General features: G+C 41.5%; 1 protein-coding gene across 1 annotated transcript in view; it reads right to left on the bottom strand.

Moving 5' to 3' along the window:
• LOC116821785 (chloride channel protein C-like) overlaps window positions 1–14,917 on the bottom strand; it is a 112,096-nt gene that overhangs the window by 19,698 nt on the left and 77,481 nt on the right. Inside the window, exon 13 of the mRNA XM_032775196.2 lies at window positions 10,107–10,286. Coding sequence (XP_032631087.2) covers window positions 10,107–10,286 — 180 coding nt within the window. The remainder of the gene's footprint in view (window positions 1–10,106; window positions 10,287–14,917) is intronic.

Genomic DNA, 14,917 nt, shown 5'->3' with positions numbered 1-14,917 from the left:
GTAATTAAGGAAATTCATCTGCAATCTTGAAAAGTGGTAAGGTGATAGGGAATAGGCGCAGCATGGATTTGTTAAAGAACAATCGTATTTTTTCCCCCCCTGTGTCAAACCATCTGTGAGGCTTTCTTTGATAGGATAATGAGTCTTGGATAAGGGAGAAGCGGTGGATGTTGTATACCTAGACTTTAGTAAGGCATTTGATACGGTCCTTGCAAGGATAATTCTTATCAATAAACTAGACAAATAAACTTTAGATGGGGCTACTATAAGGTTGGGTGCATAACTGGTTGGATAACCATACTCCAGAGAGTAGTTATAAATGGTCCCATCCTGCTGGAAAAGGTATAACAAGTTGGGGTTCCGCAGGGGCTGTTTTTGGGCCCGGCTGTTCACTATTCTTCATCATATGACTTAGATAGTTGCATAGAAACGTACGCTTTATAAGTTGCAGATTATATACCAAACTGGGAGAATTGCAACTTCTTTGGAGGACAGGGTCATAATTCAAAATGATCTGGACAAACTGCAGAAATGGTCTGAGGGTAAACCGGATGAAGTTTAATAAAGACAAATGCAAAGTGCTCCCACTTAGGAAGGAACAACCAGTTTCACACATGACGAGATGAGAAGAAACTTGTCTAGAAAGGAAGTATGGCAGAAAGGGATCTAGGGGTTATACTGGACCACCAGCTTAAATACAGTCAACAAAGTGGATGCTGTTGCCAAAAAAAAGCAAACTGTTCTGGGATGCCATTAACGGGTACTGTTGTGAGCAAAGACACGAAGAAAGTCATTCTTTCTGCTTCTACTCTGCACTTGGTTAGGCCTTCAGCTGGAGCTTTGTGTCCAGTTCTGGGAACCGCATTTCAAGAAAGAAAGATTGTAGACCAAAATTGGAAGGTCCAGAGAAGAAGCACAAGATTATTCGAGACTATTATAATGAATGTACTACTTTATAGATTTATTATGTGTTTATTACCATTGATTTATTATTATCTTCATCAGCTAGTTTTTTATGATTAAGAAAGGCTGAAAGAATTGGCTTTGTTTAGTTTGGAAAAGAGAAGGACTGAGGCCACGTCTACACTAGGGCATATTGATTAGCTAAAATCCGGTTTTATAAAAACTGATATTATAAATTTGATTCATGCGCGCCACACTAGGGCACAGTAATTCGGACGTTGTGCGTCCATGGTCCCGAGGCTAATGTCGATTTTCTGAAGCGTTGGCATTTGTAGTAGCTTCTTCTAGTAGCTATCCTACGTTCCGCAGTCTCCCGCCCCCTTGGAATTCTGGGTTGAATCATTATTGTCGTGGGGTGGTTCTGGGTTAAATGTTGTTCAGTCATTCCTTTTTCCCTTCCGGGAAACATCAGCTGGACAATCCTTCACGCCGTTTTTCCCTGGATTGCCCTTGCGAGACGCCATAGCATGGCAACCATGGAGCCCGTTCCGCCTTTTTTTTCCGGCACATGTATGTTGTACTGGATGCCGCGGACAGAGAGGCGATACTCTCCAGCGTCTACCAGCAGCATTTCACTTGATTTTGCATATAGCAGAGATGGTTACCAGTCGTTCTGTACGTCTACTGCCAGATAGAACTGCCAATAAATACGGTTTCTCCTCTCCTCTGTACTGTCCGCTGCTATTCATGAGTGCCCCTGGCTTGAAATCGCGCCGGGGCGCCAACGCAATAAGCAAAATTGGGATATGACTCCCCGAGTCAATTCCCTCCCTTATGGTTTCTAAAAATAGATAGTCGTCCTGCCTAGAATAAGGGGCAGTGTTTTAGGGACCAGTGTAACGAGACACAGCTGCTCCGTGTCATTATTCACAGGGGTGCCCCTGCAAAACCCCACCTTGTTCCCCTTCTCCCCCCAACCTTCCTGGGCTACCGTGAGCTAGTGTCCTGCCCATTTGTGTCATGAGAGTAATAAAGAATGCAGGAATAAGAAAACACTGATTATGACATAAAATGAGAGAGGCAGCTCCGGCGCGATGATAGTCCAGCAGAACATTAGCGCGTGTGGGGAGAGGAGACCAGCATGCCCGCTGCTATGACAGTCCAGGTAGTACAGAATCTTTTTTTACACAGGAAAGGAGGAGGCTGAAGCCCCGGTTGCTATGATGAAGCTAGTTATTAGCCGTTCTGTCCTATCTAGTGGGAGTAACAGGAATGATGCCCTCATGTCAACATGTTAGATATTCATGAGGACGGTTACTAGTCCTACTGCACCGTCTACCACAGGAGGGGGAATGGAGAGGAGCGGATACTGCTCTTCACTGCTGCAGCATCGATCTTACCAGCAGCATTCAGTACAGATAGAGTGACATTGAAAGAAGTCAAGAAATGATTTCTTTCCCTTTTCTTCCATTGGTGGCGGGGGAAGAAACTGAGGAGCTATCCTGAAACACGCCAGACACTGTGTTGAACCTACAGACATTGGGAGCTCAGCCAAGAATGCAAATACTTTCAGAGACTGCTGTGGACTGCGGGATAGCTGGAGTCCTCCAGTAACCCCCTCCATCCATGGTGTCCATTGGTCTCTGGCTTCCCGTTACGCTGTCACGCGGCCGCTGTGTATCCTGGAGATTTTTTTTTTCAAATGCTTTGGCATTTCGGTTCTGTAACGGAGTTCTGATAGAACATATTGTCTCCCCATACAGCAATCAGATCCAGTATCTCCCGTACGGTCCATGCTGGAGCTCTTTTGGATTTTGAGACTGCATCGCCACCCGTGCTGATCAGAGCTCCACGCTGGGCAAAAGGTAAATGTATTCAAACGTTCGCGGGGCTTTTCCTGTTTACCTGCCCGCTGCATCCGAGTTCAGATTTGCGTGCCAGAGCAGTCAGTGGTGCACTGTGGGATACGCCCGGAGGCCAATAACATCGATTTCCGTCCACACTAACCGTAATCTGATATGTTTATATCGAATTTAGCGCTACTCCTCTCGTCGGGGAGGAGTACCGAAATCGATTTAAAGAGCCCTTATATAGCGATATAAAGGGTGTTGTAGTGTGGACAGGTACAGCATTAATCGATTTAACGCTCTTTAAATCGATTTAAACGCGTAGTGTAGACCAGCCTGAGAGGGACATGATAGCAGTTTTCAGGCATCTAAAAGGGTGTCATAAGGAGGAGGAGAAAATGTGTCATTCTTAGCCTCTAAGGATAGAGCAAGAGCAATGGGCTTAAACTGCAGCAACTGAGGTTTAGGTTCATAGAATATTAGGGTTGGAAGGACCTCAGGAGGTCATCTAGTCCAACCCCCTGCTCAAAGCAGGGCCAATCCCCCAATTTATTTTTTGCCCCAGATCCCTAAATGGCCCCTCAAGGATTGAGCTCAATAACCCTGGTTTTAGGGGGGCTAATGCCCAAACCACCTGAGCTATCCCATTTTATATTAGAAAAAGTTCCTAACTGTCAGGGTTGTTAACACTGGACTAATTGCCTTAGGCGTGCAACTCCATCTCTGGAGATATGTAATGTTAGAAAACCCGGGATGGTCTAGACAGTGTTTGGTCCTGCCATGAGGGCAGGGGACTGGCCTTGATGACCTCTTGAGGTCCCTTCCAGTCCTAGAATCTATGAATCTATAAAATAGTTCTAATTTACCCTTGTTCTCATAAAAGTGAGCTCAGAACCCCAACAGCCCCTACTCTCCCTGGAGACACCCAAAGCAGCCAAGACAGTTGGAAGGCCAGAGCATCTCCCAAGCAGCTTCTGCTAAAAATGCTCTTATTGATCCCCAGCAAGAGTTTAAAGTTGCACCTCATTTCTCCTGCAGAACTCCCATGGTAGTGTAGCAGCAGTACCACTGGCCTTCCTCAAGGGTAAATTCCATCTTGGACACAGTTACTTCCAGAGGAGCAGGGCATTGCAGTTTGCAGCCCTCTGAACCTCCAGGAGAAACCCATTTATACAGTGCTTTTCATTTGCTGTGTTTGCTAAGCATCCTGTTTCATCTATCCTGATAGAAAATAGCTTGTTCTCTTTTGGCAAGCTGGGATCAGCTGGAGCATTTTTAAAGCCAGACTCTGAATCCTCTATATTCAGCAGCATAAATCCCCCATTCTTATTAATTCCATGCATCAAGTTCTCCAGACACACGTTCCTCAATCTGAATTCTGTGAGGGTTTCCCTGGACTGCACTGTGTACTGCATGTGGCAAAATGTCAAGATTCTTCTTCTAAGGAGTCCTTTGCTCTGGAAGCTTCTGCTTCTGTTATAGCTCCTTTCTCTTTAACAATTTTAGTCTCTGTTGAAAGTATGTTATTAGTTTCATATTGGACTTTCTCAACCAGGGAAGGTAAAGTCCACACACTTAGGTCACCCAAGCAAAAATAAGTGTGGTGATCTCATCCTAACCCCAAGTGAATGTGTGCCCATATCACAAAAGCAAACACAAAATTTGGCTCTATTAAGCAAGGCTGGAAGTCTGAACGGGGTTGGACTAGCAGGGTGTTTGTTACAAGTCAGCACTGAGGTGCATTTGTAGACCTGTGTGAGAAAGCTTACGAAGTGCCTGCCAACACTATCTGGCTCTAGTCTTTGCTTTCGTAAGAACTAAAGTTCACCAGCCTTTTCTTGTTAAAGAGGCAGAATAATTCACACTTACAATAAATAATAGTTTGACCTCATACAGCACCTTTCATCTCCAGCATCTCAAAGTGTGGGAAAGTTCAGTATATGCTTTTATATTCACTGTGGGGCAGCCATAGCTATTTTCACGAGGAGAAATGGTAGACAAACACCAATGACTGAAAATCTTGAAATGAAAAATAGTTTTAAGATTATGTGCTCCAATTCCTGGTGCATGAAGGCAGCTAGTTCAGCATAGAATTCATGGCTGAACTGTTACTTTTCCCCTCTCAGTTCCTCTTTCTGATTTATTTTTACCTATTGCTATCATTATTTTGTGCCACAGGAAACCCATTTGATAACATAATAGCAATGTCAAAACAGGTCCATAAGTAAACCTTGGGGGTGTGTAAATTTTTTTAAATGGAAAAATGCTGAAACTGATATTTTTTTGCTTGTAATCACACCACCTTAGCTTGTGATCATGTCAGATCTCACAACTTAAGCAGAATCAGGCAGCTTCAGTACTTGGATGGGAGATGTCTAAATGAAATCAAAGGAGCTACAGAGAATGGCATCTTAGATTCAGTAAGCAACACTCTTCCCTCTGAATCAGTTCTAAAGCATCTCTCATCACGGTCTTAGAAGACACAGTGGGTATATCTACACTGTTATTAAAAACTCATGGCTGGCCCATGACAACTGACTTAGGCTCATGCTAAGGGGTTGTTGTACTGTGGTGCCGATATTCAGGCTTGGGCTGAAGCCCAGGCTCTAGGACCCTCCAAGGAGGGACTGTCCCAGAGCTCAGGCTGCAGCCCAAGCCCAAAAATCTACACCACAATTAAACAGACCCTTAGTTCAAGCCCCATTACCCCAAGTCAGCTGCCATGGGCCAGCCAGGGGTGTCTAATTCCAGTGTAGAAACACCTTGTGTTATGGGAAGTAAGTCATAAAATCAAGTCCTAACTATCTGTGCACATTAACAGTCCCATGGCATGTCACAAGTTCAATGGATAGATTCAGGCAATGGCTGCACAGAATTCCACTCATGAGGCTGTAGGGGTGTCTAGCAATACAAGGAAATTGTCCACAACCTTCATTTTACTAAGGCACCTTGAGCAGGCCAGCAAAGCTTCTGCTGTGATTAACACTGGAGAGGGCAAGTTGTTAACACGAGTCCTCAGGACACCAGGATTCAGCACATCCCCTGGGCAGTCTTTGCCTACAGAGCTCCACTGAAGTGAGTGACAAACTCTAAGGCCTGGTCTACACTACGCTGTTAAACTGATTTTAACAGCGTTAAATCGATTTAACGCTGCACCCGTCCACACTACACTGCTCTTTATATCGATTTAAAGGGCTCTTTAAATCGATTTCTGTACTCCTACAAAACGAGAAGTAATGCTATAAATCGATAATTACTATATCGGAATAGTGTTTATTTTTGTGGTGTGGACGGAAATCGACATTTTATTCTCTATTATATCTATTATTCTATCTCTCACACGATAGTCACTGCTCCAGAAATCGATGCTAACCTCGGACCATGGACGCACACCACCGAATTAATGTGCCTAGTGTGGACACGCACAATCGACTTTATATTATCTGTTTTATAAAATCGGTTTAAGCTAATTCGAATTTATCCTGTAGTGTAGACGTAGCCTAAGACAGTCAAAACAACATCATCTACTTCTTCTGGTTGTCTCCCCAGCCTACAAGCATTATCTTGGTCTTTTTCCAGATTGAGACTCAGATAATATATCATGTATACCACAAATCCTACAAAAAAATTGTTTCCATTCATCCATTTGTAAAATATGGTTCTAATTGCTGTGACTCTTCTTCTGACAGAAATTAATAATAGAAGAGTTTTTAGCAAGCTACTGTCCTGCTAGGATTACCTGGGATTGGTAGCTTGAAATATTTCATAAAACTGGGTCTCTCTTTAAGATGTGATGCCTCTTTTGTTCTCACCTTGCTTCAACTATTGTTATTCCTCCCATGGTACAAAGAATTAAGGTCTATACATGAAGGTAGAATACTCATTGACAGCCTGCAACTCTCGCTGCAAAGTAACATGATGAGCTAAAGGAAACAGTGAGACTGTAAATGAACATTTGGCTGGATCAGTTGTTAGCACGAGTTCTCATTTTATTGCAGTGGATAGCTGGGAAATAAATGGATGTGTTTGTTTATGTTCTGCAACATCTTCAAACCAGCACACACTGCAACTTGTCAACCACTGGATTTGTGTTTCAGTGGTTTCTCCTTTACTAATAACATTACCGAGAGCAATAGTATGTGGGAACAAGCAAATCAGGGTTATCTATATGACATTCCATTTTATTGGTGCCTACATTCTGTTTGTTGGGTTTGTTTGGTGTGCAGTTTTCCAGTGGATTTTCTTGTACTTAGCAGTTATTTCCTTCCCTTTGGGAATCCCATACAGTGTTGTCCCTCTCAGTGAAGCATAGTCAGTTTTTATTAAAGCAAATGTTCTCAAACACTTTTTTCTCCCCTTAATTGTTCACCTAATCTTTATCTGACCATAAAGCCATCAGGTAAGCCCAATAATGACCAAGTGGAAGCTGCTAAGTATCAGTCTATTTATTTATTTGAAAACAGACCTCTCAGAGCAAAATTGTAAGCTCTGAGGTATAAGGACTATCTTTGTGTTATGTGTTTGTACAGTGCCTAATAAAATGGGACTCTGACTAGGGGCTTGCAGGTGCTACTTTCATACAGACAAATAATAATAAGTACAAGGTTTAAAATCAAGTGCTCCTCTTTTTAGAGATTGCTTTAATAACTGGAACGCCCAAAATATGTGGGCAGCCTGATCCTGTTGAAAGCTCATCAGTCTCAAGTTGCTGGAGCTAAAATGTTAAAGAGGACCTTATGTACATGCAGAGTTACTTCCAAATTGCCCTCAGGAAAAACACATTAATGGTTAGGTTGTGGGAAGGACATTTTCTGGGCAGTCACAGAAAAAGATGTTGTTTAAATGTTCCCAGGCTCTCCTCTCCCAACCTGAAATGAACTCATTCATACACTTCTTGATGTTAGTCCATCAGGGTAAGGCTAGAGGTGGTAATGTGAGTCTTTCCAAAAAACAGTTAATGCTGTGCCTCAAGTTAAGCGTCATTTGGGACAGTAATTTGGCTAGCAGGTTTTGTACAAGAATCTATAGAAGTCATCAGCGTGGCCTATGAGGAACAGAGGTATTGGTTCTTGGCTAGACACTTCCAACAGAATGGAGAGATTATGTTACACATCTCATAAGTGGCCTTTCTAGACCTCTGATGTGTTAGTTTGGAGTGGATTTTAGTTGTAACTTCCAGAGATCAGGTATACACTACAGACTTATATCTGTATAATGACGTCACTCAGGGGCATGAAAAATCCACACACTGAGTGATGTAGTTATGCCAACCTAACCACCACCACCACCACCCCGGATAAACAGTGCTACATTGATGGCAGAGATTCTCCCACTGACATAGCTACCACTTCTCCCATCAGAATAATAGCTGTACATGAAGACAAGCCCTTAGTCTTGTTCTAGAGGTTAATTCAACCAGATGATAAATGCCATCTCATTGACTTGTCCATAAAGATCCTTGAGTACTTCTTCTAAGAGTAAGTCCTGGTCAAATTTCAATTGAAGAGCCTCTGCCTTCACTCTACCAGTTCAGTTGGATACAGTATTTGTATCTTTGTGTTGCTATTAAGCAGCTTCTGGCTTCAACTCCAGTGGTGGTAGAATTCCAGCAGTAGATGAAAGGACTTCTTTTAAGGAAAGCTTGAAAAGACTCAAGAGTTTCAGGAACTTGTATCTACATAGTGTCTTTCATTGCACAAGACACTATAATATTATTATGAAACAGAGCAGCTGCATGTTTATGTTATGGTGATTATATGGATTAATACTTCATTGCTTTTTGATACGTGAATTCCTGTTTACCAGCATTTTTGTGCATTATTTTCCTTCTCCCCCTCTTCCCCAATTATAAGCAAGGTTGTGATTAAGCTGCAATTTCTTCCACTTCTGACCCACCCCTCCCCAAGAATGGAGGCCAATCTTAAGGTCTATTCCTGCAGGAATGGAGTCAAACTTGTGTTATTATGAAATGGAGTTCCAGCAATAGTTTCTTTATCAGGAGATTTTCTTTACCCGTTGATAGTCCTCACTATGATAGAGTTTGCTTAGCCTAAATCCTGTTTACAGTAATCTGTTGTTTGCGCTTCTGACTTTGTTGTTTTATCTTGACTATGATATGTTTTATGTTAATAGCATTTAATTCCAGTAAAAGCACATATTAAAAAAGGAAGATGATTGTGATTACTCAGCAGGTTACTTTTCTTTTGACTTGGTTTATTTTTATGATTAGTTTGATCTCCTAATTCTTTCTGCATTATAATTCTTGTGAGCCTTCAAGGATTAGAGGTATTTCCCATTTCCTGTGGACCCACATGTACCACATTGGGGCACCTCTTTGGAGCTCTACAAGAAATATCTGATATAACACAGATCAGTGTCCCAAATCTGCTTCAATCAAAGGGAGATTTGCTATTGGCTTCCATGAAAGCAGGACCAAGACCTGTATTTACACCCTATAATCTTAGAATATCAGGGTTGGGAGGGACCTCAGGAGGTCATCTAGTTAGGGCCAGTGCACTCCCCACCTAGCTAACCCCCCACCCCCAGCAGCTAACTCAGCCCCCAACCCGGGGAGCTCCCCCTGCAGCAGCTACCCACCACCACCACCACCAACAGCTAACCCCTCTCCACCCCATCCCCCCACAGCAGCTAACCCCACCTGGAGAGACTCTCCCCCATCTCCCTGTGGCAGCTAACCCTGCTTGGGGAGACCAGACCTCCCCCACCCCTGCCACAGCAGCTAACCCTGCCTGGGGAGACTCCCCCCATGGAAGCTAACCCTGCCTGGGTTTTCCCCCATCCAGCTCACCTCAGCTCCGCCTCCTCCACTGAACACACTGGCGCTGCTCTAATTCTCCTCCCCGCCCAGGCTTGTGGCGCTGGTTGGAGGAGACTTAGAGCTGGGCTGTGTGCTCAGCGTAGGAGGCAGAGTGGAGGTAAGCTGGGGAGGGGAGCTGTTCTCCTGTGCGCCTCGCCCCATTATTGTGGGTAGCCCTCTCCACATGCCCCCACACCCAGCTCACCTCCACTCCACGTCCTCGCCTGAAGGGACTTTTAGGCACCCTCAACCACTAAGCGCCTTAGGCAGCCGCCTAGTTTGCCTAAATGGTTGCACTGGCCCTGCATCTAGTCCAAACCCTTGCTCAAAGCAGGACCAATCTCCAGACAGATTTTTGCCTGAGATCCCTAAATAAACCCCCTCAGGGACTGAACTCACAGCCCTGGGTTTAGCAGGTCAATGCTCAAACCACCAAGCTATTCCTCCCCCCTAAATACAGTGTGTGAAATGTTTCTTTCATAACCTGAAAGATGGCCAGAAAGGCCACACAACAAAGAAATAGCTTGATAATGTTTTACCTTGTAATAGTTCCTAGGAACACCTCTACTTGGTCTGGCTTGGGTTTGTAAACCACTGGGAATCCACCATGGCTGGTGCTAGCAATAAGCTGAGCCAGTGAGGCAATGTTTTCCCTTAAGTGAAGGACTCTAACACAAGGCTCCATGACATCTCTGGCAAAAAACAATTCCAGGTTTAACCTGAAAGACACAAAACAGACATCCAAAGGATTATTTAGTAAACAGGAAATGAGGCATACTGTACCATGTTAGCATCTGACGAGTTTATAATGTGTTAGTAAATTACTTCAAGCTGGAAATCAATCTGTTTTATTTGGGAATATAAAAAAAAGTAATTACCAAATAAAATTGCTTATCAAGCTTTGCTTCTCTGTGTGTTAAGATACATGATAAATTCAACCATATGTATAGCAGGATGTTGTAAAAGCTATTCATCAACTTCCATGACTTTTCTCAGTTTAAAAAAATCTTAATCAGAACTAAAATCCTCTGGAAATCTGTCCCAGATTAGACAGTTTGAAGTAAAGTACTTCGGAAAAATTCTAGCTTCCACTCAACTTTGCTGTAATTTTCACAGTAGAGGTGGTGACCAGGGGTGAGCCTTTGAAGATTTCTGACAAACCAAATGTAAGGAATTTTTTAAAGTTTCTTTTAGCATCTTTAAGGTCCTGGGCAAGCTTTATGCATTGTAGCTCTGATGTACGTTAATTGCAAATGATGTAGATACACCTGGGGTGGGAGGGGGGAGGTTGGTTTGTTTTTTATGGTGGAAAGGGATGTAAAATTAAGATATTTTCTGCAAAATTCTAAAGTAACCCCTCGAAATACATATACTTGGATAGAGCCTGACCCGAGGTCAATGGAACTACATCAGTTTACACTATCTGTAGACCTGGCCTGTGTTGTTTTATTATTTTATTGTCTTTCCTTTTAGATAATGTATTCATTTTTAAAGACATCTATGTGATAACCATGGAGACCAAAATCCTTTAACATCAAGGTAAACTTATCTACATCCTGACTTACCAAGGTATCTTTCAATCCTGACCTGAAAATACCACCTCAAGGGGTACAAGAAGAATGCATTATTTATATGCTGTCAGTCGTTGTCCTCCATATTGAGAGTCACAACAAGGGTACCAAATAATGCCAGCTGTAGTGGTGGTTTTGTGATGTGCCACCTGTCTAGGAGGAAGTGAACTGAGGTGACAAACTCACTTACCATGTGACAATAAGTAGCCATGAAACAATAATGAGTTTTGGCCACTACTAATCTAGACTGGATTTTTGAACAAGTCATATACAGTGCAAAGTCCTGTATTCCCTTTGCAAGACCTCTTACACCACACAGTAGCCCATTCCTACTGATCCCAAACAGGCTTCAGGCAATAACAGACATGACACACCATCCTCAGTTTTTATGGCCAAATAAAAATCTAGTGGCCACATTCTGTCACTTTTATTCACACTTACATGGGTCTACATGAAGAATTTAATGCTGTTCAGTGCAAATAAGGCTGCTAGAACCAGGTCTAATTCTCCTATCCTCACTCTCATTGAGAAACATCAATTCTTCCATTGTAACCAACGGAAGTACTCACAAAACAAAGGTGCTACTCTCCATGAGATGGCTGGCAGATTTGTTGTTGGGTAAATCGCTATATTTAGGTAACCTTTTATATTTTAATATCCCTGTTTCCCCAACATTTAAATAGACTACAATAAAATATACTTCCTATCCTAAGGTATATCTGCACAAATCATTAGTTATACTGCTACAGAATGTACTGCAGATAGTGTACTGGGTTTGAATGCAAACATATGATTAAGTATTTCCTGTATTACAAGATGCAAATGAAAGATGTATGTAATTTGTAAATACAATAAATGTGGAAATCAATGTTATTTGATTACAATTGAACAACAGCAGCCTCTACCATTTATTTTTATTGGTAAAAAATTGTTTCTTCACCATCAGAGAGTATCTGGGTTTTGCTGTCCCTCTACCCCTCAACTTTGCTATTTAGCATGCAGGATGAATGTTTCAAATTATTGTAATATGCCATTAAACGTCCTTAAGCTTTCTCAAATAAGTCATTAGTGCACGAGAAACAGCTGGCTTGTTATATGGTTAACTATTCTTGGCTGTGCCTGGGATCACAAAGAGTCTATTACGGCTATTAAAATGGCAGAGCTTGAATTATCACAAGTCAGCTTTTACAGATATGAGACAACTCACTAAAGGGAAAAAAATGTCACCCCTCAGTGCTGACTTTCTGTTCAACGTCAGCAGCAATTTTTTTTTAAATTTGTCCATTATTCTAAGGGAGAACACTGCTTAAAGGAAAAGCATGCAACAGTATTGTTTATAAAACAGAGTTACATGGCAAAGGGAAATTTAAACATAATTGGCCCAATTCAGCCCTTTCCAATTTGGTGCTGCTTGGGGAACATCAAGACAAAGTGGAGTTATAGCCACTTATGCAATGTGTCCCTTGGCTTATCAACCAGGCTGAATTCTAAGCAACAATTTAATTTGTCTCTCTTCAAAGTCCCTTTAAAGAGTTTAGACTTGAAATGACAGATACTTAACTATGGATCCAGATCCTATAGACCTCTCTGATGCGAGCTGTCAGTAAGGGAGGGATGCAGGATTGGATTTGATAGTGGCATTGCCTAAATACTGTTATATCATTAAAATAGAAATGGCACAGGTCTTCATTTATTAAGACACATGAGAACAATGTTTTCCCGATGGGAATCACTAAGTATAACATACTGTACAACAGCACTGGGGTATTTCAAATGACACCAAAGTTTCAGATTCTTTTTTCACCAGAGCACAAATGTCTTGCGTAGCTCCCATGAACAGTAATAAGAATTGCACGGAATTCTTCAAGCAATACAGAATAAAAAATATCTGCCCCTGAATCAAAAGGAACTCAGCAAGACACATTCGTTTGGTAAAAAAAATGAATATCCCAAGATGTAGGACTGTCTTGAAATGGTTAATGAAAATATAGGTTCTGGTCCTGCTACTCTCTAATTCAATGGAAATTTTCCCACTGAAGTAAATCGCAAAAGGATCTAATCATAATATGGAGGTTTCCTTAGACAACAGCTCACTTAATCAAAGGGGACACCACTTTGCCTCTTCAAATACAGCTTTCTCTTAATTTTGAGCAACTTTCAAATGACTAAAGGATTTAAAGCTATTTTTAAAAAACCCAAATCAGACCATTTTCTAAGGACTGAGTTGCATGAGAACATAGTCCATTCTGCTTGTTCAGATTTATTTGCTTTCCTCTTTTTAGCAGTCACTCCAATCCCTCACTTTATGTGGTGAGAATGTTTACCTATTGACTAGCTACAGGCCATCTTGCTCAGAAGGGCATTGGATTTTATTTGGGCTTCTTCTAAACCATTGTTTTATTATCCTGTCTGATTATTGGCTTTTATATAAATAATTCTCAAGAGTTTGTTGTTGGGTTTGCTTTATGTTTGTGATGGTTGCCAAGAGCATTTAGACAGAACAATTCAAACTCCTAATAATTGAAAGTTCAGAGTGATTAACTTAAAGAGACACTGCCTAGGTGGAAATTGTAAAAAATACTTACCTGTGTTATTAACACCATTGATCATCAAAACTGTTCAATTGTTTAAATATAATTTATGTTCACCAGGTATGCTTGGACAGTGAAACTAGATGGATTTGTTTCATTACTTCCATTCAAGTACAGCACCCGCTCTTATTATTACTGGGGCCTCTGGGCTCTACTTCATTTTCTGGTTCTCAAGCAACCATACAGGAATCCAGGCGTGCTTGGGCTCACAGCATAGCAGGGGGCTATTTACATTTAAAATCCATTTTCTTTTTTTAACTTAATAAAAAGGTTTCAGTGCATAATAGCTATGTATTAACCCCTTTCTTTTACACAAATTTTTAGCTTAAAGTAGACACTCTCATTAATAAAGCCTAGCAATGAAAGTATCCTAATCAGGAACCTTGCATTCCAAAATTTATCTAGTCATATTTTGGAGTCCGGATAATAATACACACATCATATATACTGCCCTTAGAGCCCAATCCTGTGCCACTAAAGGCAACAGGAGCTTTGACATAGATTTCACAGGGAGAACTCCCACTGATGTCAATGTACGCAAGTCGAGAGCAGTATAAGACCTTACCTATGCTAGAAAATCACACTGGTTTAGCTAGATTTATTTTAAAATTGATCTACTTAAATCCATCCAAGCACCTAAGATACAGGTATTTACATTTATTAAAAATTACCAAATTAAACTAAACCAATAAAAGCAAGGTTTAAACCTACTGAAGTATGTCTACAGTGTGGGTATGCACTGTTTGAACTAGATCTATTTAAAATCAATTTTAGATAAACTTTCTAATACATATATGACCAGAGATTCTATGCCATCTACTGGATAGCTGAGTACTACTGAGAGTGCCTTCTAGTTATATCAGGAGGCAAAGGTTTGGCAGACACTTCAAACTTGGTTTAATACAGTTACAAGTATATCTATTGATCTCAAAAAGGAAAGCTTCCCAGCATCCTCTGGTCCTGGCTTTCTCAAGCTATTCAAATGAAAGGAGATTTGGCTGTTCCAGCTAGAAGTCATTTAGACAGTACAGTACTTAGTTTGAAATGTGTTGTTTAGGTTAGCTGAATGTCTCTGTCACTTGTTTCCCTGAGAGGATTTAAAAGTTCTATCTGTTTAGCAACTACTGTACACTGATGACAAATGGATTTCCACATGGTCTCAGATATCTATTGGGAAACACGACCCCT

This window comes from Chelonoidis abingdonii, chromosome 2 (assembly GCF_003597395.2).
Source record: "Chelonoidis abingdonii isolate Lonesome George chromosome 2, CheloAbing_2.0, whole genome shotgun sequence".
NCBI classification, from domain to species: Eukaryota; Metazoa; Chordata; order Testudines; family Testudinidae; genus Chelonoidis; species Chelonoidis abingdonii.
The sequence above is the reverse complement of the archived record's forward strand: the minus strand, read 5'-3'. Positions and strand labels throughout refer to the sequence as shown.